At 40.4% G+C, this 27,141-nt stretch overlaps 2 protein-coding genes across 4 annotated transcripts in view; one reads left to right on the forward strand and one right to left on the reverse strand.

The window, feature by feature from the left end:
- LOC136434354 (RNA exonuclease 4-like) overlaps positions 1-26,255 on the forward strand; it is a 34,732-nt gene extending 8,477 nt beyond the window's left edge. The window contains exons 2-5 of one of the 2 annotated variants that reach the window (XM_066427140.1): positions 14,331-14,419; positions 15,551-15,625; positions 19,199-19,276; positions 25,518-25,648. In XM_066427140.1, the coding sequence (XP_066283237.1) occupies positions 14,331-14,419; positions 15,551-15,625; positions 19,199-19,276; positions 25,518-25,631 (356 nt within the window). In that variant the 3' untranslated portion in view covers positions 25,632-25,648. The other variant, XM_066427139.1, reaches the window with a different exon arrangement.
- LOC136434339 (uncharacterized) lies at positions 7,220-13,109 on the reverse strand. Of its 2 annotated transcripts, XM_066427113.1 has the most exons (3): positions 12,982-13,109; positions 12,407-12,498; positions 7,220-11,487 (listed from the first exon to the last, which is right to left on the reverse strand). In XM_066427113.1, the coding sequence occupies exon 3, from the start codon at positions 11,470-11,472 to the stop codon at positions 9,151-9,153; it is 2,322 nt and encodes a 773-aa protein (XP_066283210.1). In that variant the 5' UTR covers positions 11,473-11,487; positions 12,407-12,498; positions 12,982-13,109; the 3' UTR covers positions 7,220-9,150. The 2 variants fall into 2 exon arrangements, with proteins under 2 accessions (XP_066283210.1, XP_066283212.1); XM_066427115.1 differs by lacking the exon at positions 12,407-12,498.
- Positions 26,256-27,141: the final 886 nt, after the last annotated feature.

The following is a 27,141-nucleotide window of genomic DNA, read 5'->3' on the forward strand; positions in this document are numbered from 1 at the left end:
AAGCAGAGGCATTACTGAAAACAACAGGGGGTGTCGGGTCTGAGGGAGGATTCTGGGTCTTCCTCTTGCACCAGATTGTGAGAATGAGGCCAACAACAAGGACAGTGCCTGCTACTGAGCCGCAGACAGAGCCAATGAGAACAGGGAGGGAGAAACTGTGAGCAGGTTGATGTTGCACTGATGTCACTGTGGTGGAGATACCAGTTGTGGCCACTGTAGGGGAGGTACCAGTTGTGGCCACTGTAGGGGAGGTGCCAGTTGTGGCCACTGTAGGGAAGATACCGGTTGTGGCCACTATAGTGACTGGACTAGTTGTGGGCACTGTAGGGGAGATACCAGTTGTGGCCACTGTAGGGGAGATACTAGTTGTGGCCACTGTAGGGGAGATACTAGTTGTGGCCACTGTAGGGGAGGTACCAGTTGTAGCCACTGTAGGGGAGGTGCCAGTTGTGGGCACTGTAGGGGAGGTACCAGTTGTAGCCACTGTAGGGGAGGTGCCAGTTGTGGGCACTGTAGGGGATGTACCAGTTGTGGGCACTGTAGGGGAGGTGCCAGTTGTGGGCACTGTAGGGGAGGTGCCAGTTGTGGGCACTGTAGGGGAGATACCAGTTGTAGCCACTGTAGGGGAGGTGCCAGTTGTGGGCACTGTAGGGGAGGTGCCAGTTGTGGGCACTGTAGGGGAGGTGCCAGTTGTGGGCACTGTAGGGGATGTACCAGTTGTGGGCACTGTAGGGGAGGTGCCAGTTGTGGGCACTGTAGGGGAGGTGCCAGTTGTGGGCACTGTAGGGGAGATACCAGTTGTAGCCACTGTAGGGGAGGTGCCAGTTGTGGGCACTGTAGGGGAGGTGCCAGTTGTGGGCACTGTAGGGGAGGTGCCAGTTGTGGGCACTGTAGGGGAGGTGCCAGTTGTGGGCACTGTAGGGGAGATACCAGTTGTAGCCACTGTAGGGGAGGTGCCAGTTGTGGGCACTGTAGGGGATGTACCAGTTGTGGGCACTGTAGGGGAGGTGCCAGTTGTGGGCACTGTAGGGGAGGTGCCAGTTGTGGGCACTGTAGGGGAGATACCAGTTGTAGCCACTGTAGGGGAGGTGCCAGTTGTGGGCACTGTAGGGGAGGTGCCAGTTGTGGGCACTGTAGGGGAGGTGCCAGTTGTGGGCACTGTAGGGGAGGTGCCAGTTGTGGGCACTGTAGGGGAGATACCAGTTGTAGCCACTGTAGGGGAGGTGCCAGTTGTGGGCACTGTAGGGGAGATACCAGTTGTGGGCACTGTAGGGGAGGTGCCAGTTGTGGGCACTGTAGGGGAGGTGCCAGTTGTGGGCACTGTAGGGGAGATACCAGTTGTAGCCACTGTAGGGGAGGTGCCAGTTGTGGGCACTGTAGTGACTGGACCAGTTGTTGGCACTTTCAGTGGGACGCCTACAACCAGTGTGGCAAATGTTGAGCCAAGATTATTTGTTGCAATGCAAACATACAGACCAGCATCTGCTGCAGTAACTTTGGCTATGGTGATGGTACCACTCACATCCACAGTCACCCTCCCAGCTGACTCAACAGTTACATTCAGTCCAGATGGGAGAATGACTGTGATGTCTGGTGTGGGGATTCCTGAAGCTTCACAGACCAACTGAAGAGTCTCCCCCTCTACCTCTGTGTTATTGTTACTCCTCCCAAACCTCAGTATGGTTGGTTCTTCACAGTCAGATGTCAGATCTTCAATACTGATATTTTGAAGTTTTTGCCCATGGAAGTTGCTTGGCCCATCACATGTGATTTGGTTTTCAAATGAATGAGACCCAGTCATCTTTGTCCTGAAGGGAACCATCCTACAGTCACACTGCCAGGGGTTATTGTTGATGACTACAGCGGAGATTGATGACAGTTTTGCAAAAATCCCTGCTTGTAGGACTGTAAGCCTATTCTGCTGTAGGTTCAAAAATCTCAGTTGTAACATAGAATTGAAAGTTCCAGCCTGAATATCACCGATCTCATTGCTGTATAAGTAAAGGTACTCCAAATTTCCCAGCCCTGTGAACATGTCAGATCTGAGGTTTGTTAACTTGTTCTGTTGCAGGTCCAACATTCTCAGTTGTGGTGTTGAGTTGAAAGTTCCAGCCTGAATATCACCGATCTCATTGAAATATAAGATAAGAATGTCCAAGTTTTCCAGCCCTGTAAACATGTCAGATCTGAGGTTTGTTAACCTGTTCCGTTGCAGGTACAAGATTCTCAGTTGTGGGGTTGAATTGAAAGTTCCAGCCTGAATATCACCGATCTCATTGCAATATAAGTTAAGGGTGTCAAAGTTTTTCAGCCTTGTAAACATGTCAGATCTGAGGTTTGTTAACTTATTCTGATTCAGGTACAAGTCTCTCAGTTGTGGTGTTGAATTGAAAATTCCTGCCTGAATGTCACTGATCTCATTATTGGACAAGTAAAGGTACTGCAAGTTTCCCAGCCCTGTGAACATGTCAGATCCGATGTTTGTTAACTTGTTCTGATTTAGGTACAATTTTCTCAATTGTGGTGTTGAATTGAAAGTTCCATCCTGAATGTCACCGATTTCATTATTGTTAAGCTTAAGTTCCTGCAAGTTTCCATACTGTGAGAAATCAGACTGATCTGATGTTGTGATTAGATTATTCTCCAAGTCTAAGTGAGTGATGCCTGTCGGCAGGTTCTGAGGAACACTGGTGAGGCCCTGATTGCTGCAGTCAGCTGCAGAACCTATAATGCTGCAGGAAGCTTCTGTTGATCCAAACACCTTCAGGATGATCAGAAGGGATAACAGCAGCTTTTCATCCATGCTGGTCACTGTGCCCTGATACAGGAAGAGGAGTATAAATACATTATACATGTCATAATTATGTATTAATGCAAGTCTTCTTTTTAAACGCAAGATTTCCACTGACAATATTTTCCCAATTGAGCTGTTTATCCTGACAAAATTCTCTCTTTTTTTTTTACCAGGAACAGAATTGTACATTCTTATGCACTATGATTATGGTTGATACAATACATCGTTAAAAAAACTTATTTCCTACTTGATTAGGAGAATAATGTCCTATTTTGCATTTACACAATTGAGCAATTTTGTAAGTTAATGAAATTCCTAAGATTATAAAATTATCATGAAGACAGTTATCTTTCTCAAGAACACAGATTTTTAGAAATCATACCACCCCTTGACCAGTGCTGCAATGGTACAGCCCACATACCATCCAACCACCCAAGTGGGGAGAAAGGAGGAACATATGGCATTCTGGCAATATACAGAACTGGCCTCAATGCATTGCAGTTATGGAAAATTGTGTGAAATTAAAACAGCATGGTACCTACCTTTGATATTTTCATTGTATGAACACACGAAAATGCATTTTCCCCAAAATACTGTATGACAACTAAGTCTTGTCTATTGGGAAAATGCATGTTTCAACAGTGACTTACTAGCTTATGAGGAAGTAAATTTTTTGGAAAATGAAAAAAGAACTTTAAGATTTGTTAATATTGTGACAAAAATAAAAACCCAGGCTTTGATTACATTTAAAAAAATACATGTAGGAAAATGCCCTCGGTTCTGAACTCTGTGTTTTGAAGTTATTATAATAGTTAGACTTCTACACAACATACACATTTGCATGATTATCAAGTTAACAAAGATAAGATAGATCTACAGAAAAAAAAAAACTTACCTGTGAGATTTAAGCTTGAGAGAAGACTTTGGCCTTTCTCGACAAGTGATGAAAGACTATCTACTTCTTCTAAGAACTGTTGGGTCTGTAGTTTAAGACACAGGTTTGTTCTCTCTACTGTTCCTTCATTGTATGTAACACAGATTTGAAGTAAATCTTGCAACTCAACAATCTTACTTGCACCTTGTTTTTTATTGACTTAGAATGGAAGATATAGCTTAGTTGGCATCGGTTTTTAGCAGTCTTACCCACTTGCTACTCCCTGTCATATAAAGTCATGGACAGGTGTTCCTGACAAGGAAATGAGAAGAAAACAACAACATTTGGCTTCAATTTGTTATATTTCCTTCATATTTTCAGTCATCCGAGGCAGCATTGGTCAAGTACATGTACACTTTAGTTGTCACTTATAAGGGTTAATTTACAGCAGAAATGCCAGAAACTTTCATATGCAAAAGTCTGAATCCATAATGTGCATTCCCTAAAGGGGTTGTTCTTGCACAATTCATTCTAGACAAAGTCAATTTATCGTAGCTAAAATTCTTTGCAAGCAAAAGAGTCCCAAACATAAGACAAAGACTTACGCAGAGAGGGTGTCTTGAAGAAATCTTCAAGTCGATCCTACGGACTGAAATACATGTAGCCTTTAGTTCAACTTGGAAGTGTGCACCTGGTTGGAATGCTTATAAAACAGTCAAGAAAGTCACACCTGTGGTGGTGGTACCTGGCATGACATGTAACATAATACTATTCAAGCTTGACTGTTACCATGACCCCTCTGTTCGCATGGGCGAGACTCCGGTATGTTGAGCAGAGTGAATTTCATACCCATGAATGTCATGATGTTGACAGTTGGGGCAGTAGCTCAAAATAAGAAAAATAAAACTTATTTAGTGTTTATTTACTTAGGAAGAAAATTAATAATGAGATAGAAGTTGTTACAAACACTGGTATTGCTGAACTCAACTAGAAATGAATTAATTTCCTACTTGATTACGAGAATAATATCCTAATTGGCAGTTACACATTTGAACAAATTCCTGTAGGACTGGTATGTGATTATAATATTATTTATTAGATGCATTTATCTTCCCCAAAAACAAAGCTTAGGTATCATACCACCCTTTGACCAGTGCTGCAATGGTACAGCCCACATACCAACCACCCACCCAAGTGGGGAGGAAGGAGGAAACATTCGATAATATATAGAACTGGCTTCAATGCAATGCAGTTATGGAAATTGAAAAACAGTATGGTACCTATTTTCATTACACGAAAATGCATTAGGTTGTGTTTTAAAAAGAGCCAAAGCATGACTTGAAAATGCATGTTTCAACAGTGACTTACAAGCTTATGAGGAAGTATTTTTTTTTCAGAAAACGTAAAACTTTCTTTCTGATACCATGCAACAACTTTTGTTAATATGACAAGGAAAAGAAAAAAACAGGATTTGATTTCATCTTTCAAAAATAGATAGAATAGCGGCCTTTGTTCTTGCGCTTTAAAACAGTTCTCTTTTTTGAACTTATTGTAGTTAGACTTCTACACAATATACACAATACATTTGTATGATCATTAAGTTAACAAAGATAACTTAAAGAGGGATCTACTGAAAAAAAAAACTTACCAGTGAAGTTTAAGCTCGAGAGAAAATCTTTGGCCTTTCTTGCCAAGTCATGAAAAACAATATTTTACTTCTTCTTCTAAGAAGTGTTGGGCCTATAGTGTAAGACACAGGTTTGTGTTCTGGGTAACTGTTCCTTCAGTGTATGTAGCTTTGAAGTAATCTTGCAACTCTACAATATTACTTGCACCTTGTTTTTCATTGCCTTGAAAGATGATAGCTTAATAGTTACCTAGTACCTATAGCATACATGTAGTTGCAATTAGCGTTTAGTAGTCGTACCCACCCTGCCATACATCATACAGTTGTATGTTATTCCATGAGGACTGGTGTTCCTGACAAGGAAATGAGAAGAAAAAACAACATTTGGCTTCATTTTCTTATATTTTCTTTATGTTTTCAGTCATAATAGAGGCATCTTTATATTGGTCAAATACACATTTAGTTGTCACCGAAAAGTGTTAATTTACTGCAGAAATGCCAGAAACTTTCGTATGCAAAAAATGTACATTCCCAAGACAAATGTCTTTTTTACAAGCAGAAAAGTCCCAAACAAAGATAAAGTTGAAGACTTACCCAGAGACGGTCAAGAAGAAATCCTACCGACTGAAACAGTCTTAAGAGTTTAGTTCAACTTGGAAGTGCACACCAGGTTGGAAGATTACAAAACAGTCAAGAAAGTCACACCTGTGACAGTGGTACCTGGCACGGCAAACCCTGTAACTAACGTGACGCAGCTTTTTTCACCTTGCAACAAACGCTATTTGCATATATATAAGGGGGTATACTGTAATTCTTGTTTCTTTCACTGTAACTTTATGTTCACTGTTTTCACGATCACCTCTGTACCGCAAACTTATCATCACCGTGAAAAAACTGTTGTTATCATTTATGATTCCTTCACACGTCCGTTCTGTAAATCACTTGCCGCCACCATGAAGTTGAATTTCACTGAAACTGTCAATTTTCCTTACACTGTGAAATTTTGCTACCATGAAGATAAAGTTAGTGAATTACAGTATGTTAGCAGCCCTTCTGTTTACATGGGCGAGACTCTGGTATGTATATTTGTTGGGAACACCTTAAGTCACTGTGACAGTCATGATGTTGACAGTAGGGACAATAGTTCAAAAATAGGTAGTACTTAGTAAATACCAAATTTAGTAATACTTACTTCTTTGTAGAAGGGAATCATGAGAAGGAAGTTATTTAGAACACCTGGCATGGGCTTTTCAAACATTGGGTACTGAACCAAATCAGAGTTGGGTCACTTTTCCTTACATTGGCAGCCTAGTTCGTTATGCTGCATGCCACATCTGCTGCCATTTGTGACCAGCATATACATTTAAGTGTGTATAGGGAAGAAAGCAGCATTGCACTATCAGCTATGGAAAAAGGCCTATGCTTCATTTCAAGCATTAAGGCCACACCAATTTAATATCTTGATTAACGGATTGTTATTTTCCACAAAAAAAAAAGATTTTTGAAAAAAAATCTGGTCCAGCCTTCTGTTTTCATGATTTTTTTTTCAATTTTTTTTATTTTAAATAAAAATCCGTTAACCAAGAAATTGAATTGGTGTGGCCTAAGCCTCCAGTTTAACCAGTTTTACCTTTACTGTAAGACTTTAATTGGCTAAATGCATGCTTGGTAATTGGATGTACATTATATTGTACAATGTAGATAGTCAAGAGCCAAGGATAGCTGCCTGGAATATTTACAAAGGTACGCTACAATGGATTTTGAATAGTCACTTGTTAGCTACTGGCACAAAATAAATGAATTATAAATCTGTTCATAACTTTTTTTCATTTGTTAGACTGTACATTTGCCGACCAAGAAATAGTTATGTTAATTTATGGAAGAAATGCCCCAGACTTTCAAAGAACTCACAATGCACATTCCCTAAAGAGGTTGTTGTTCATTTTGTATAATGATAATTCATAACACTGCAGATGATGATGATATATATAATGTCATCATATATTATATAATATGAAACTTGATCTATCCTAACAATGTTTACCAACCAATGCAAGGTTTTAAATTTGCCAAACGTACTACAGGCACTTCAAATCTTAACATTTGTACAACTTGGGCATATCTGAGAGTGCCATATCCATCTCAAACACAAATAATGTACCATGCAATACCAAGCAGGTTTAAACCTCCTTGGTGATGCAGAGAAAAAATGTATAGTACATGGAAAAGAGAATAAAACATGGACTTGCCTAGATATTTCAGTATCGCACACAACAGGACTAAAACACCATTGTATGTTGCGGCCGGGCTCTACAATGCCTAAATTGCTACACACAGACAAGTATGAAATACATGCATGTACAGTTTGTAGTCTATTGATTTGTTCAATTATGTGACTCAGTACATTACTTGTCAAAGAAATAATCTGATACAATGTACTCTATATAATATTGTAAGAACTCTGCCTCTGATGGTTCCATCCAGTGTTACGATAAACATCAGTCTTCAGCTGAATCTGTTTGACAGATACACAGTATTTTACAATAAATGATGATTATTATATCTATACTTCAGGCTTAGGAATTATCTCTTGAATACAACTCTGCTGCCAACTTTCCAAAAACATCACAGAAAGTTTCAGCTTAAAGTTTAGCTTAAAGATGGATCTGGGTCAACATAATCTCTCGTACATGTATGTATATATATATATATAACACCAATCCTATCTAAAAGGTAAATACCAGATCTAAACTAAATGTCCCATATTTTACACAATACATTTAATTTAAATTCCCATGATGACAATGTCGACAGCCACTATTTAGTGCAAACAGGTTATTGTAGTGAGACTAATGACTGTAGTCAGCATGTGAGATAAAAGAGAACAAGTTCCTTGAAGTCATTTAATGTCTGATATCTTGATAATGTACCTTTTTGTATTTTGTATCTAATCTTACATGTTATTTTTTTATGTCTTATATCTTTTGTTGGCTTGATTAATACTATATGACAGACCTTCCTTTCAAATGCCAGTTGTGCTAAAATTCATTAAGAACAAAACTCCTAGAATTCCACACCACAGCTTCACTCTTTTGGAATAGTGTTGTCTGTTTTTAGTCTGGCTACATTTGAGGAAAAGTTCTAATGGTTTGTGAAGAATCATGGTTTGTGAAGAATCATGGTTTGTGAAGAATCATGGTTTGTGAAGAATCATGGTTTGTGAAGAATCATGGTGTGTGAAGAATCATGGTGTGTGAAGAATCATGGTTTGTGAAGAATCATGGTGTGTGAAGAATCATGGTTTGTGAAGAATCACGGTGTGTGAAGAATCATGGTTTGTGAAGAATCATAGTTGTGAAGAATCATGGTTTGTGAAGAATCATGGTGTGTGAAGAATCATGGTGTGTGAAGAATCATGGTGTGTGAAGAATCATGGTGTGTGAAGAATCATGGTGTGTGAAGAATCATAGTTTGTGAAGAATCATGGTTTGTGAAGAATCATGGTGTGTGAAGAATCATGGTGTGTGAAGAATCATGGTGTGTGAAGAATCATGGTTTGTGAAGAATCATGGTTTGTGAAGAATCATGGTTTGTGAAGAATCATGGCGTGTGAAGAATCATGGTTTGTGAAGAATCATGGTTTGTGAAGAATCATGGTGTGTGAAGAATCATGGTTTGTGAAGAATCATGGTTTGTGAAGAATCATGGTTTGTGAAGAATCATGGTTTGTGAAGAATCATGGTTTGTGAAGAATCATGGTTTGTGAAGAATCATGGTTTGTGAAGAATCATGGTTTGTGAAGAATCATGGTTCGTGAAGAATCATGGTTCGTGAAGAATCATGGTTCGTGAAGAATCATGAATCTTGAGGCAGAAGGGATGTGTAGTCATGATGTGGCTCAAGGGTTTCCTTCCTCAGTTCTTGGTAACGGTTTGGGGTATCAGCACCATGGACAGCTGCTGGGCCATTCTGACAGTCAACCCGTGTCTGGTTATCAGCTGTCTCATCATCATTCTCATACAAGATAACCTGTGGGACAGCTGCAGCATCTTTAGCAGCTGCTATCACCTGGCTGTTCTGATATTTGTTGGACAGGGGGTTATCTTTTCTAGTTACTGACACACTGAAACTGACACAAGCATTATTCTCATAAAAGATAACTGTAGCTGGAGGACCTACCAAGGAATCTTGAGTAGCTGCTTTAACCTGTCTGTTCTGATACTTGTGGGACTGATGATCATCTTTTCTAGTTACTCTCTCTTCATCATTTTCATACAAGATTATTGAAGGAACTGCCAAAGCATCTTTAGCGGCTGCTATCACCTGGCTGTTTTCATACTTGTTGGACTGAAGATCATCATTTCCAATCACTGACTCATCGTCATTCTCATACAAGATAACTGGAGGAACTGGCCAAGCATTCTGAGCAGTTGCGATCACCAGGCTGTTCTGATATTTGTTGGACAGAGGATCATCTTTTCTAGTTACTCTCTCTTCATCATTCTCATACAAGATAACTGCAGGAACTGACAAAGCATCTTTAGCGGCTGCTATCACCTGGCTGTTTTCATACTTGTGGGACTGAAGATCATCCTTTCCAATGACTGACTCATCGTCATTTTTATACAAGATAACTGCAGGAACTGACAAAGCATCTTTAGCAGCTGCTATTACCTGGCTATTTTCATACTTGTCTGACTGAGGATCATCTTTTACTGAGTCATATACCTTCTCATCCATGACCCCCTGTGGAGAATCAGCACCATGGACAGCTGCTGACACATTCTGGTTATCAGTCACTGGGCTTGACCAATTTCTCGGTGGAAGGGAAGGAGGTATGACCTCATATTTATGTTCAAACCTGCCGACCCGCCATCTGTGGTCTGTAACATTGCCTGTATGTGGTCTTTGTGACAAAGGAATTACATCCTCATACTCCTCTTCATCTGAATTTGAGCCTGATTTGTGCCAGATTGTGAGAATGATGGTAACAAGTATGGCAATGCCAAATACTGCAGCACAGACAGAGCCAACAAGAACAGACAGGGAGAGTGTGTCAGTAGACCTGGGTTGGACAACTGACAGTGTGGCAGATGAAGAGCCAACAACATTTTTCGCAGTACAGACGTACAAACCAGAGTCTGCAGTAACGTTGGTTATGGCAATGGTACCATTCACTCCCACGGTCACCCTCCCACCTGCAGACTCAACAGTTGCATTCAGTCCAGATGGGAGAATGACTGTGATGTCTGGTGTGGGGATTCCTGAAGCTTCACAGACCAAATGGAGAGTCTGCCCCTCTACTACTGTGTTATTGTCACTCCTCCCAAACCTCAGTATGGTTGGTTTTTCACACGTCAGATCTTCAGGACTGATATCTTTAAGCTTTTGCCCATGAAAGTTACTTGGACCTTTACATGTGATTTGGTTTTCAAAGTAATGAGACCCAGTCATCATTTGCCTGAAGGGAACCATCCTACAGTCACACTGCCAGGGGTTGTTGTAGATGGAAACATACTGGATTGATGACAGTTTTGCAAACATCTCTGCTTTTAAGACTGTAAGTCTGTTGTGCTCCAGCCTCAAGGACCACAGCTGTGGCTTTGAATTGAAAGTTCCAGCCTGAATATCACTGATCTCATTATCATGTAAGTAAAGGAACTGCAAATTTCCCAGCCCTGTAAACATGTCAGATCTGATGTTTGTTAACTTGTTCTGAGACAGCCACAAGTCTCTCAGTTGTGGTGTTGAATTAAAAGTTCCAGCCTGAATGTCACTGATCTCATTATTGTGCAGCCAAAGGGTCTCCAAGTTTCCCAGCCCTGTGAACATGTCAGATCTGAGGTTTGTTAAGTTGTTCTGATACAGGTACAACTCTCTCAGTTGTGGTGTTGAATTGAAAGTTCCAGCCTGAATGTCACTGATCTCATTGTTGTACAGCCAAAGTTCCTGCAAGCTCCCATACTGTGAGAAATCAGACTGATTTAATGTTGTGATTAGATTATTCCCCAAATCTAAGTAAATGATGCCTGTTGGCAGGTTCTGAGGAACACTGGTGAGGCCCTGGTTGCGACAGTAAGCAGTAGAACCTGTAATGCTGCAGGCAGCTTCTGTTGATCCAAACACCTTCAGGATGATCAGAAGGGATAACAGCATTCCTGTCAGCTTTTCATTCATGTTGTTCTCTGTGCCCTGATACAGGAAGAAGGGTATAAATACAATAGGTGACATAATTATGTCCTTTTTAGACACGAGATTTCCACTTTGTTCCACTGACAATATTTTCCCAATAATTGATATGTTTATCCTGACAAAATTCTCATATTTTACCAGTGACAGACTTGTACTGAGCCCACATTCTTACCCACTATGATTATGGTTGATACAATACACTGTTGAGAAAATTCATTTCCTTCATGATTTGAAGAATAATGTCCTAATTTGCATTTACACATTTGAACATTTTCCTAAGTTACGTGATTATAAAATTACATGTATCATAAAATTATCTTTCTCAAGAACAAACTTTAAGAGCTTTCAGAAACCATACCACCCCTTCACCAGTCCTGCAATGGTACAGCCCACATACCAACCAACCACCCAAGTGGGTAGGAAACATGCAAACATGTATAGAAACTGGCCTCTGTGTATTGTAGTCATGGAAAATTGATTGAAATAAAAACAGTATGGTACGTACCTTTAGTACTTTCATTTTATGAACACATCAAAATGCATTTTCCCAAAAATATGACAAAAAGAGCCGAAGTACAACTTGTCTATTGGGAAAATGCATGTTTCAACAGTAACTTACTACATGTAGCTTATGAGGAAGTAAATTTTTTTGAAAATGAAAAAAGCCATGATTCTTTCTGATACCAGCATGCAACAACTTTTGTTAATATTATGAGAAAAATAAGAAGCCAGGCTTTGATGACATCTTTCAAAAATAGGAAAATTCTCTTTGTTCTTGCGCTTAAAAAAACATTCTGTGTTTTGAAGTTATTGTAGTTAGACTTCTACACAACATACACAGTACATTTGCATGATTACAAAGTTAACAAACTTTAAGATAACGATAGATCCATGTTATCTACAGAAAAAAACAACTTACCAGTGAAGTTTAAACTTCTTTGGCCTTTCTCGCCAAGTGATGAAAGACTATCTACATTTTACATGTACTTCTTCTTCTAAGAAGTGTTGGGCCTGTAGTGTAAGACATATGTTTGTGTTCTGGGTAGCTGTTCCTTCATTGTAACACACAGCTTTGACGTAATCTTGCAACTCAACAATCCTACTTGCACCTTGTTTTTCATTGACTTATAATGAAAGATGATAGATTGGTATCGGCTTTTAATAGTCTTACCCATGCACTTGCTACTCCCTGTCATACATAATGTTATTCTATTTATAATTAGGTGTTTCTGACAAGGAAATGAGAAGAAAAACAACATTTGGCTTAATTGTGTTATATTTCCTTCATATTTTCAGTCATCCGAGGCAACATTGGTCAAGTACACAGTACTAGTAGTTGTCACTTAAGAGTGTCAATTTACAGCAGAAATGGCAGAAACGTTCATATAAAAATGTTCATTCCCAAAAGGGGTTTTTGTTGCACAATTCATTCTAGACGAATATCTTTCTTTACCAGCAGAAGAGTTCAAACATGAGACATAGATAAAGACTTACCCAGAGGTAGTGCCCTGAAGTAATGGACAAGTCGATCCTTCAGACTGAAATGGCCTTTTACTTTGAAGTGCGCACTTGGATAGAACAGTCTCTGAAATCGCACCTGTAGGGGTGGTTCCTGGTGTGGCAAACCCTGTAACTGCCCAGTTTGTTTTGCCTTGCAACAAAACAGCATTCAAGGGCGCATACCTTGACTTCTCTGTTCGCATTGGTGAAGCTCTGGTATGTACAGGGGAAGAGCTGCAAGTCATGCCCATGATCTTAACAGTTGGGGCAATAGCTAAAAATAATTATTTCTTTTTTTGATGAGCATGAAAATTAAAGCTCACTTATTATTGATCCATTTTAAGTAAACTTAGACAATAATGACTAGCTTTGTATTAGAATTAGAAAAGGTATAGCTTTGCTTGATGTACCAAATGTACGAATAAGGGAAAAACAACGGCCCTATTATCAAAAGAATGACTGTAATATAAACATTAGGACTGTCGACTGTTATTTATTCAAATGACAAAATGATTTTCAAATACTGCAAGTTTATACAGGTTGGTTAGTCACTGGATAACAAAGTTCTTTACTTCACAAAACCAAGTGCTATATAATATACCTTAAGTCAATGTTACCTTAGCCATTAGGTAATACATACAGTGTCACATAGTATATTATATGTATATCAATGAAATACACCAAAGTACAAAATTGTGTACTAGTAATAGAAATATCTACCAACTTAACACTTACTACTAGTAAATTTGTGAGTAATGCTACAGTCCCAGTTGGAAAAAGGGCCCCGCCGGTTAGGTCACAGGATGTTTTTTGGCATTTTTTGGCAAGACCCGTATGTGCCCCCGTGGGACACTCTGCGGCTTCCGAACTATTTTTGGGCCAGACCCCATAGTGACTTTAACTTGGACTCAGATTTTTAAAACACGGGAGCCAGGAACAAATATATGCTATGAGCTTATTGTGTGAGCATCAAGAGGCACCCCCTGGTACCTGGCAGTCCACCGGGATAAATTTGTGGCTTTGGTGCAATTGGGACCGAACCATAAGCAGTATAGTTCCAGGTAACATGTTCATCAGTTGACTCTATAGCTACATGTATATTGGAGGTCAAATTGATACACGTTTATGCTCCAAATATGTAAATAGAGTATGACAGATGATGATGAGTTCAGTTGAGTGACTGTATAGATGTGACCCATTTAGAATAGAAGTCTCCCTTGTTCCAGTAGAATTTCCTGAGTGGTTTCTTGGAACCGAAAATAATTTCATCAGGTTGGTAGAACATAGGATATTGGAGTTTTCTTCCTTGTAAGCCTGACGTGTGTGTTCCTTCTTGTTTACAGGTGAGAGTTTCCAGTCGGTGCAGCAGGAGGTGGCGGACATCCTTAAAGGAAGGATCCTGGTGGGCCACGCCCTGCAGAACGACATGAAGGTGAGAAAGTCTCCTGGATGGATGGATGGAGAGAGGAATGAATGAATGAATGTATAAGGCCACTGAAATTTAATGTCTTGGTTCTAAGATTTTTTGAAAATATGCTTAATATGTGGAAAAACATGTCTAAAAGAAAGCCAGAAGACCAGGTTTACACCTTGGAAGCACCCAGTTTTATGGATCGAATACAGTCATATTCAAGTTCTCCTTCCTGCCCTCTGCTTTCATGTTGTCTACTTGCTATATTATCATTTTAAAAAGTCAGAGAACCAAGGAATTAAATTGGGGTGGCCTGAAGACAATTCAAACTCTACAACTGGATAAAATTCGGAGATTTGATTCCGGACGTTTCGAGTGACATCCATCACTCTTCTTCAGCGTCATTAAGATGATGATTGTTTACCTGGATGTCTAACCTTCATAAACGTCTGAATGAATGAATGATTCAACAAATAAATGAATGGATGGATGATTCAGTAAATGATTGAAGGAATGTATGAATATGAACCTTTCCTGACTAGGATACATGTACAGTACCTCCTCTCACTGCCCATACTCTGCAGGTTTATGATATTTGAAAAGTTGTTCCTCTTTACCCTTGTCAGCCTGCAGTTTGGAATATAGTCAGCAGGTGGCATCAGTGTACAGTCAGTTCAGTCAGAAATTTATATGGCACAGTCAGTTGTACTAGCTTAAAGAGCTTCCTTGCATCTATGGGAGCATTATCAATGTAAAATCATCAGTGTCTGCTATGATTAACCTTCCCCCTGCTGCCTAACCTAGAGGCCAATCAGATATAGTTAGTGTGTTTTATTTGCAAGTTCTTGCTCAAGGGCTGATTGCAACATGAAACAATGCATAGAAAGCGTATACTGTGCAGATAGTGCGAGTTTGACAATGTTGACAAGTAGAACAAATGGCTATTCTAAGAACTACTATGGAATACAATCAACGTTTTTTTGGTTTGACTTTTTTTTTAGAAGCAGTGGAAGACGAAATGTCCCACTTAATGAGTGGGCTTTCAGGAGTTCTACATGTAGACTATACAAAGATAGTGCCAAATGGCTGCCTTAGCAGTCTGAAGGTTAATGAGCTCCTAAGATGTTGTACTCACCTGTATTCCCCCTGCAGGCCTTACAGATGACCCATCCCAAGAACATGATCAGGGACACGTCTAACTTCCCTCCCTTCAAGAGTCTGGCAGGGGTGAGTTGTCCTTTCTCAAACATGCACTGCCCACAGAAGCTCTACATCCTATAGCTGAAGCCTTTCTGAATCCAAATCCTTCAACAGTTTGCTGGTGTAATTGTACTGTAAATGCGTATTAGTTAGTGGGGATTCAATTTCGCGGTAGGGAGAAAATGGCGTGTTCGCCGTGGTGGGTTTAAGTTCATGTTTGTACGAACAGTAGTGCTACATGTACAGTCACGTAATTGAAACACTGGTGGCTTTACAGACAACTAGTCAGAAGCCAAGATAGATTTTTGCAGCATAGCAGGTGCCTCATTATACTGAACAATGTACATTACTTAGTGCTTAATAAACAAGGGGGTAGTTTGGCAACATTTTTTTTGCATTGGTTTCAAGTTCACGCTAAAGGCTTTACTGCAAAAACTGTGAACATAAAACCATTGCAAACATTTCTGCATTTACAACTACTGTCTGTATATCCTTTAACGTATCAGCACCTTTGTAGACATGCGGCTCCAGTGAACAACTTGTCCGGCCTATTTTTGTTCACCGCATGTTCATGTAACAGATAAGGCGTAGTAGTTGACAGATTAAATCCACATAATAAATGTCCAATTTAATTGTAAGCTCCTCAAATCTATCAACGGTATATTATCAACCCCTATCTGCAAAGAGAGCATAGTCGGCCCACCCTTATAATACAAAAAGGGAAACATACAAATGAATATATTAGAACCATAGTAGACTGGAACTTGTTGTCATCAAGTACTGTAGGAGCATCTTCACTAAGTAGCTTCAAAGAACGGTTGCAGTCAGATATGCAAAGACTAGGTGTAACAGACTGTTCGGTGTAATATGACCAGCTGCTGCCGCGCCGCATGCCTGCAAAGCTGGTGTGTTACGCCTAATGGCGGGTGTACCGGCTATATAGATACAGATACAGATACAGATGAAAGCTACCCTTTAAACTACAAACTTTCAAATCTACCACAGTTGTATCATAGCCCTGCTAAAATCATATGACTGGAAACATTGTTCTTGTACGATAAAGGAGCCTTTCATAATGATGACAAGATTTAATACTGTGAGCCCCACAGAATTAATTTCCTGGTGTATTTCCCTGGGGACTTCCTGTTGCGATTGTACAGCTAATTAAGATGGAGTTAATTAAATCTGGTGAGCCGTGTCTGTGCTCCATGGTTGACTTAATGAGCACATGATTGATAAGTTGTCAATAATCAATATATCCGGAGAAGGGGGTTGCCCCCACGCCCTAGATGCAGTGCAAATTTTATTCTGTTCTCACAGTGATTGACTAAGACCAGGAAGACATGACAGAAGGGTGTTATTAGCACTTAGTCCAGCATCGACTAAAGTTGTCACATAATGCTGTACTGGAAGATCAACATAAAACAGAATTTAAAGTTTGTTTGTTTGTTTATTTGTTAACCCAGAAATACATATCGCCTGCAAGTAACGTAATAGACTAGAAATATTGACTCAAAACATAATGATGGAGAATCAAAACAAAGAACATAAATGTAAATTAAGATGATGTGGACTTTGCATATTATAATAAGTGAAAATCATAAGAAAACTGTGAATCACTCTAATCTTCAAATCATATTATCAAATGAACACAAGAAGAAATCATAATGATTCATTGAGAAAATTGAGTAAAAGGAACTTTGAATTAAAGGAAAAGTCTGTACCCTGGTAAACACAGTCTTAGGAAGAGAATATAGTTTGAGTCATCGTTTCCTCCCATCCCCTTGTTTGTATCTTGACTACAACTCAGTTCGGTAATGAACTCAAAAGCCTTCTGCTTTTTTCATTTATTCTGTCCTCTTTCTAGATTTTTCTTTTAAATATCTGAGAACCCAGCTAGGAATTGAATTGGTGTTGTACTGATTCTAGCTGTCAGCGCCGAACCAGAGAACCAGCGTAATTGTCCGTCCTGCATGAGAACATCCCCAGGGACAGCCATGGCAGGTCCGGGGTTAACCGACTGTTGTGTCATCTTGGCACTCTCACTCGCCGGTCGATGTGTAAAACCCTCGGGAGGGTCAGAGCTTACTGCTACATGATCACTGCCGGTACCGTTAATGCCACATGACCAGGGCTGGCACGAGTGCCACTGCTGCTTAGCACGTTAATGCCACATGACCAGGGCTGGCACTAGTGCCACTGCTGCTTAGCACAGTTAGCTACACATGACCAGGGCTGGCACTAGTGCCACTGCTGCTTAGCACGGTTAGCTCAGACCTGGGATCTTGTCTTTGAGCCGGATCAATACTACAGTATGGCTGGGGCCGCAGCAATGCAGCTTGTTGGTGCTTGGTCACTTTGTAATTTGTAATTTGTACTCAAATGTGTCATTTGATCTTGAAGTATTCTATTCTACACAATTCTTGAAATTCACTGTCTTTTAGGGTGCCTTTAGTAGCTATTTTTGCATTTTTTCTTTGCTATTAGTTTACTTACAAGATATATGTTAGATTAGGTCCTGGAATATAATTATAAATGGTTAGGTACATCCAGTGTTATCAATTTTTATTGTTATAATTTTGTTTTGTTTTTGTTTACATCAGATTTCGGTAGACAGGGCACAAGTCTAATACTGATAGATCCTGCAGCTCCAGAAACTTGTACTGACACACTGTTATTATTGTCCTCGTCCCTTTTCAACCCAAATGTAATAAAATCTAGATTAACTGATCAATTTTCACCCATTTTTATCAATTTGCACCAGTTTGTACTGATTCTAGCTGTCATAATTGAATAAACTGTGAAAAATCAAAATTATACCAATCAAGACTCTTACCTTAATGTAATACTAGTATAAGCCATGCAATTTAGAGAGAACAACGCATGCTCATTTGAAAAATGGAAATGCCTGTACTGTTACATATTAATACATTGATTATTATTATGAACATTAAAGCAAAGGAACAAGATTGCCTTGCTATAACGAATACTCGTGTGGGTGCATGGTACTCAGTAACAGGCTAAAGTCTTCCTCTACTTGGAAAAGTGCGATGCTTTAACCTTCTCACAGCTGCCTAACCCTGAAGCCAATACAAATTTGGTGCTGAAGGGCTACTTTAGAAATGGAAGGTTAAACCATACAAAATCCATCCATGAATAGTTTCATCGGGTTGGTAAGACACTGAATAAAAAGTCTCTTTGTACACAACCAAGTGATTTATTCATTGGACATTTCAAGTGCCGCCTGTCACCTTCCTCAGGATAATTCTGACTGGTTCACTTTGCACTGCAGCACAGGTGTCGCTGCTTATAGATGCGTTCCCACCTGTGCTGCATTGCTATGTGAACCAGTCAGAATTGCCCTGAGGAAGGTGACAGATGGTCACCAAAACGTTGGTTGGTTGAATAAATCACTTGGTCGTACTGTGTGCAAAGAATCTTTGTATTCATTACAAAATGTGTACTCTCAAGAAACCATCATCTGGTTTGTTCTGCTGGGTAAGCAAGGGTACCATCACGCCCGGAAGAAACTTTCAGAAAGTTGTCTTTAAAGTAAGATTCTGAACATGTTCTCAAGAAACCCTGCTGTTCTCTCTCCAGGGTAACAACACGCCTTCCTTAAAGAAGCTGGCTGCTGGGGTTCTTCAGCTTCAGATCCAGAAGGGGGAACACTGCTCGGTAAGTCTGCTCCATTCCTTATCCCTTGTCCTGCGGGACCCATAAATGTATATACAGTGATTGCACATTACAGAGCCTTTATGTAGGTCCCGTATATGCAGGCCTAGGGGTTTGGGTTATTTTTCAGCTGAACGCATCACACCACAGCAAAACAGTCACTATGTAGTTGTACCTGTACCTTCTTAGAATAAGCAATGAAGTTCTTAGTAAAAAAAAAACTGCAAAAGACCAAATCACAACCAGTTTGTTGTTCTAAACCCGCCCGGTAAATCCACCCTGTTAAGTAACCGGCTCACGCTGCCACCCCGCGGACAGAACAAGCCATAACGATAACCAGGTCAACGCGAGTTTAATGGCGATAATACTAAAAGCCAGAAAAAAGCAAACAAACCACAACCGGTTTGTTGCTCTAAGCTGGCCAAGGCGCCCGGTTAAGTAACCGGCTCACGCCGCGGACAAGCGAGTCGTAACGATAACCAGGTCAGCGCGCGTTTAATGGCGGTAATGTGTCTGTAATGGGGATGAAGCCCAATTACCCCCCTTCCTGCCCGTGCCCTACTTTACTGATACAATTACACTAATCCCCGCACGACCTGCTGCCATTCCCAAAGTTCATGCAATCTGACATCATCAACTTTAAATGGAATCTGGCATTTTGAAAAGTTCATGGAATTTCGCGTCTAAAGCTTGATGGATGTTATCAGTTCCAAGAATTTCATAACACTTTGCAGTACCCTTTGTGGGAATTTGGTGAAAAAACTGAAAAGATCTAAAACATGTAATCCTTAGAAAAAAAGATGTAAGATTGGGGCCTAACAGTGATTTTACTATAATTGAAGCGTAGTGCTTTATTCAGATTGAACTGAAAGTCTGGTAAAAGACAAATAAAATAAATGTGTGTATGTGTTGAAATGTCAAAAAGAGACGCAACAGAGATGTAATGCTTACAGGCTAAAATGGAATTTGAATGAAAGCTCACCTTTGTTGGAAGAATCCATAGTTGTACAATTCCAGCTTTGTTCCAACACAAAGGAAACAACACTCACCATGAATGTTCAGTCGATCTCGCTTACCTCCATCAGGTGTCTGATGATAATAGTTCATTTCATTGCATTGACTTTCTGTGAACCGTAGCGTGTTCATGTCAGGAGTTCCCTTTGTAATGTGTAGAAACTGTATTGTGCTACTGAGGGTGCTTTGCAGTCTACACTGTGCCCGGTGAATTTATTCCCTATATAGAATGATCTAAGAGATGAGAAGTTTTTCCCTGGGTAAAACCGATGTGTGCGTTGATGTCATTCATAGACTTACATCAGTTCGGCCCAGCAGTGTAGTACTTCACACTTTGCCTGACAAATCTGTTCAGCTACTTCATAATGAACCTGTATCGTACTAGTCTACTGAGTGTTGACTGTGCCTCAGAGGAATTTGTTTGCCAGTTATTAGACTAACCACAAAGACAGGAGGTTTTTCCCTGGGTAAAACCAAAGTTGATGTCATTCATAGCATTACATCAGTTTGGCCTGGCAGTGCAGTACATGTACTTCACACTTTGCCTGACAAATCTGTCCAGATGGAACAAAAGACAAATACACACCTCTACTTCATAATGAAGCTGTATTGTACCACTAAGTGTTGGGTGCTTTACACTGTGCCTGATGAATTTGTTTGCCAGTTATTAGACTGACCTCAGAGACAAGAGGTTTTTCCCTCTAGTAGGTAAAGTGTGCATTGAGTTGATGTCATCCATAGCATTACGTCCGCTTGGCCCGACAGTGCTGTACTTCACACTTTGCCTGACAAATCTCTTCAGATTGAACAAAGAGACAAGGGCGCTCCTTGTGTTTTCGCTGCGTGTAATCGATGAACTTGCCGACGTCATCCATAATTCAAGTTCATGTCTCCCTCCTTCGGGAGCGGCCTGCTCATCATGTCGATCCTCAGAAGCACATCGCTTCTGACAGCCAAGGTCAAATGTACCGGCAGGGCTGGAGGTACATGATTATGCGCTTTTGTGCAACCGAAATGGGAGCGGTGCACCTCACTTTTGACTGTCAACTTGCACCAGTGCCCCTAGATATTTGTGAAGGGTTATGTACTATGTAAATGTACTATTGTACACTCAGTATACAGTATATTCTTGACATGTAAGCGTCAGAGAAAAAAATGATGAAACCTTTGTTTTATCACTTTGTCTTGTTTGAAATCGGAAATTCAAGGTTGGAAGAGAGGCAGGAAGATTTGTGATAATTCTGTTTTGCTGACTTTTTACTTGACTTATTGTTGTGCATCCAAAATGTTTTCTGTGCACCTAAATATTTATCTTACAGTAGAATTCTTTGCCATAGCTGATGCTGTAGGGTGAATATGGATTTTACTATGGTTAATTGTGTTCATCAGAGGCCAGGTATATCTGCAGTAGGTGCACCAGAGCAACTATCCCCCAAACTGGATTCCGAGCCATGCTTCCTACAGGAGAGCCCTGCTCTTCATGTCGAGCCTCAGAAGCACCCCCCCCGCCTGACGGCTGAAGGTCAAACGTACAGGGTGTCCTTGAGACGTCCGGGGGATGTGTGATCGCGGCGGCGCGGCTCGCTGGGTGGAAAATGGCTGGCGGCACCTCCCGCAGCTCTGCGGTACATATACAGGGATTAGTGATGAGTCGGCAATTATGGGGGGAAATGGGCCGAATAGCAAGTGCTGTAGGGAGGTGTCGGGGGAGGGCTGGTACTGGGAATCCGGAAATGTTTGCTGCGTTTTTATTTCTCCACAGTTTTTGCAGTGAACAGGCAAATTGTGAAATCATAACATCACAATTGTGTTTTTGTAAATTCTACTACGGAATTGTTTCAGCTCCAGACACAGCAAAAACCTTGGGAATTTTTTTCCATTCTACTTTAAAAGAAAACCTCCGCAAATTTAAAGTAAATGCCTTTACAGTATTCCTTTCACAGCTCACTGTGTTTCTTTTGCCGTGGGATAAAACCTCAGCATGATTGGAGCTAGAGTCAAGTTATCATTTGGAATGATGTTAGTGAAAAGAGGGGTCAGCAGTTGAGGGAGACAAGTTTGAAATGTATTATTTATCTTTTTAAATAGACTTTCTGCAACTTATGATCCACTGCTCTCGAGTCACATGTTCTATCTGCATTTATTGAGTCATATGATATGGCTCAGTGTCAAATTTCTGCCGTCATCAGCAAGAGAAACACTCAGGAAAATTAGTCCCCTCGTATTGATGTGCTGACAGCGGATCCATACTGCGATGATGGATCCTCGACATCTGGATCAGGACTGAACCATGATTCATCAGGCTGGCATTTAGGTCTGACACCCTCCAGTCAGTCATGTAGGCTGAACACTGTAACGCTACATCTCTCTACATTAGCTCCTTCAGGTATATCTCTCCGCATTAGCTCCTTCAGGGCACACTAGTTTCATTTGCTGGTTCTTGTGCAGTATTTAAAAAGGTAAAGGTAGTCCCATAGCCCTTTTGAGCCTTAGAGCAACTGTTATCCACTGTGTCTAGGGCACAGTGTTGGAAGATGGAGCCAAACCCTCTAATGTACTGCCGAACCGAAGTCAGGTACCTATTTTAACACCTGGGTGGAGTGAGGAAAGTGGTGTAAATGCCTTTCCCAGGGGTACAACGTCAGTGGTGTGTCAGACCTTGGTCAGATCTAGAGGATTCGAACCCAGCATGACAACATGACACAACCATCAGGGCTCGCATCTAAGATATATTGAGCTGTATTTTCAACATGAGGGGACAGTCAGATGTAGTGGTGCGGATCGGTCCGGCCGGACCGGTTCCGGACTTGTAAAACGTTTAGGTTCAAGTCCAAAAAAACCTAAACGTCTGGAAGCAAGTCCGGACTTGAAAAAAAATTCTCTCACTCATACACTCCTTTTTGTTTTAAACCATCTTAAACCTTCCTTAAATCGTGAAATTTGCACTAGAAAAATATCAAAACATTGCTGTTTTTGTGTTTATAACTGAACTTTTGTGTTAATTACTGACTGTATATAATTCCGTATATATAGTTTTTAAATTACGTGTAAAATATCTGCCAATATGCAATTTTACATGTAACACAAAAAAATATTCCAAAATTATTGTTCAGGTCCGGACTTTCAAGTCCGGACCTGAACCTAAACCTCTGGACTCGAGTCCGAACCTAAACCTAAACTCGGGTTTAGATCCACACCACTAGTCAGATGTGCACCTTGGTACACACAGTTTCAGGGATTGACTGTGCAGTAGTTATCTGCTTTCAACCTCCAGTCATCCCTCAAAATTAGCAACTTCAGCAAGTATGACTTGTTTGTTTTTGGATCATCAAAAGAAAGGTCATGCTTTTCTGGAATATCTGCAGGAAAACAGAGTCTGAGGGAAAGTCTGCACCTTGCTACACACAGTTTCAGGGAGTGGATGTAGCCGGGAAGCCAAGTTTTTCTTTGATCAATTGCAAATGATTCTTGGATTAAGAAAAAGATGATGTTTGACTAGAAGATCCACAAGAAAAAAAGTAGGGAGGGAAAATATTGAACCTTGGAACACATAGTTTCAGGGGGTGAATGTACATAAATGTGGTCAGATGGTACATCCCTTAGGCCCACGCAGGAAGAAGGTGGAAGGTGATATTTGCTGTCACTCAAAGATAGTGATGACCCCATTTCATCAGCTGTAGGTCAGGGGTCACAAACAGATAGTCCTGATGACCTTTTGTCATTTGGGGGTCTTTGGAAGCTGACAAACTGAGCCTGATTTGTTGCTGTTCCTGCCCCCTTCACAATCTTTGATCAAAGATCAGCATTTTAAATCTCTATTAAATCATACTCATGTTTACAGTTAGATGATATTATCATGATAAAGAAATGTCAGGAAAAGATCAATGAAATGACAATAGAGAAAAGTATAGTTTTTTTCATAAAATAGGCTTTTAAACTTTACAGTCTGTAACATGTAGGGCTTCTGATATGGTACCATTGACTTTTCAGACTCAGAGTCTTCTATTTGGTCAGTCCACTCTCAGCCAAGCTGGTCTCAATCACGATTTTTTAACTGAAGGAGAGAAGAGAGCTGGTGCGTTACGCCAGACGGCGGTTATACATGTATAGATACAGATACAGATACAGAATGATACAGATGTTATCCCATTTTACCCATAACCTTTGAAGTGCCCTTTGGGTCTTGTTACGTGATTAACATTGAGAAGAAAAGGATTGGTCAGTATTTTTAGCACAGTGGAAGAGATAGTTGTACATGTAGACCCCATATGTTAATGTATTGTGATGCCCTTGTGCTAAGCTTCCGACACTACGTTCCATCTAAACTCAGTAGAACAAGACTTAAATGGTGGCACATCATGTGATCCACTATGTGGATGAGTAAGAAATTAAGACAGACACGACATCTTAGGACAAGACATGATCACAGAAATTTAAACATAATTTGTTGTAGAAAGTAAGTACAAGTGGGGCAAACTGGGATGAAAAGTTGCTCTGAGTAGAAGGAAGAGTGCTCAGTGTTTATGTCCAGCTGAAGACCAGACCTGACCTGTCACATGTTGATGTATTGTTCTGCTCTTGTGCTAAGCATACATGTAGGACACAGCTTGCTATCTACATTTGTAGACTCCCCTAATAATCCACAGATGAGGCTTAAATGGTTGTGCATTGGGCACTTCAGAGTAAAATATAGAGACATATGATGATGTATTGTACATTATACAGCTCTTGTGCTAAGCTTCTGGCACAGGGTTCCATCTACACTAAACTGTGCAGTCAGTAGAACAAGACTTTAATGGTGGCACATCAAATGATTTAATGTGGATGAGAAATAAATAAAGACAGACAAGACATATCATGACATGAAGTTAGAGTGGTCAGCATTTTGTCTACAGCTGTATTCCCAACCTGACATGTTGATATATTGTTCTGCTCTTGTGCTAAGCATACATGTAGGACACAGCTTGCTATCTAGACTCTCCCCATAATCCACAGAATGAGACTTTAATGGTGGTGCATTGGGCCCTTCAGATAGTGCAGGAGTAAGAAATAGAGACAGATGTGGTCTCATGATGGGGTCTTGTGACATTGCACGGTTTCGGGGATTAAAACCTTTCAATTTATAGTGCAAAATGTACAAAAGTAGAAGTAGGGCAAACTGGGATCAGAAGTTCAAACCCTCCCATGACATAATTGCTGTTTAGTTCTCATGGACCCTCAAATTCTGCAAATCCAGGATGCCAAGGTTGCTATGAGACTGTGTGTTACCATGGTGACAGTTCTGTTCTGTGTTATAAGATTTGGCATGCACAGTTTGCCATACAACTGTGTGTTACCATGGTGACAGTTCTGTTCTGTGTTCTGCAGATCCAGGATGCTCAGGTTGCTATGAGACTGTACACTCTGCACAAGAAGGAGTGGGAAGCGTTCTGTCGACCCGGCGGTTCAAGGGGAAGGGAGGTGCAACTGCAGAGGAGCGGCCAGCAATACTCAGGACTGATGTGATCATGTTTAAAATCTGAGCCTTTATCAGAGTAAAACATGTTCTCTATGCTGTTAGTTGAGTTTGTTACTGTTCCAGTTCACATTCAGATTTTAGTTAAATCTTTTATTGGATTAGGATCTAATTGTTCGTTCTGTTAATTTATTTCCTTTGAAATTGGATAATTCCATATATAGAAACACTGGATTATCTGTACTGCAGACTGAACTGCATGTCATTCAGTACAACTGGTGGTCACCAACAAGGCTTCCAATGAAAGTCTTAAGTTCTTAACTGTAAATAGTAGGATAACACAATCATGAAAAAAATCAGAGACAGAGTTAAATGTTAAGGAAATAGACCATTGAATGCTGAATGAAATATACATGTACATGTAGCAAATTCTGGCGTTGTTATCAAAACGTTGTGAAAATGTTGAACAAATTATGGACAGATACATACGTATAAAGATGGATTTTAAGCAGAGCTTGTTCTGAAGTCAACCCTTTTCTGCACACATGGACAGTGGTAATCATCTTTACGAATAGTAAACTTTTATGGTGAGTAATTGGCCTCTATGCAGTAAGCAATCACACAGGCTCTCCCCTCAAGTGTGTTACAATGTAAATGTTAATCAGAGGAACTGAGGTATGTGAACAGGAATGCTTTATGCTTTAGACCAGAAGTGAAACATCTTCAAGGTGGACCCAAGAAAAGATGATATGCCAAAAATCCTGAATGGAGAATGGAGCCTTCCTGAACCACAGCAAGTGAAGTGGAGAAGAATGGTGCTCTCGACCGTGGAAAAATAAACCTACATGTGGAAGATGTCAGAACCAAAACTAGTACAAAACAGCCAGTGTTGTGCCCTCTAAGCAGCACTTATTCAGAACGTTATGTGCAATCGGGAATTATCCCGCTATTTAAACCTATTATAGCGCCCGAGTCTCTTTGGTTCTCTTTGGTCAAAGTTGCATCAGAGTAACAGCTGTTGCATGAGACACGTCTTTGGAAACAACTATATGTGTACCTATAGATGGGATATTAACCTTAGATACGTGCTCCCGTAAGCTAATGTTGGCGTGGGATGGTGTATTAACACTTATGGGGCCATGATTTTAATTGACGCTGTATTTCAAAATAAGGCTATCAGCTTAATGGAGTACAGCACAAAGCCATGATGCACACGGATGCTTGTAAGATGTTTGACACATGTTCAGGAGTACAGTGCTGGTGTGTGACAAAGCTGGTGTGTTACACCAACGGGCGGTTATCCTGGCTAAATGGATACAGATACAGAAGCTGGTGTGTTACTAGCCTCTACCAGGCTCCAAAGGCGACTGGAAAGAGTAGGAATTGGCCAAATACCCAG

Source organism: Branchiostoma lanceolatum, chromosome 5 (genome assembly GCF_035083965.1).
Source record: "Branchiostoma lanceolatum isolate klBraLanc5 chromosome 5, klBraLanc5.hap2, whole genome shotgun sequence".
NCBI classification, from domain to species: Eukaryota; Metazoa; Chordata; class Leptocardii; order Amphioxiformes; family Branchiostomatidae; genus Branchiostoma; species Branchiostoma lanceolatum.

Bases quoted from the DNA above. Each gene is read 5' to 3' on its own strand.
- LOC136434339 (XM_066427115.1), bottom strand. From the start codon at position 11,472: ATGAATGAAAAGCTGACAGGAATGCTGTTATCCCTTCTGATCATCCTG.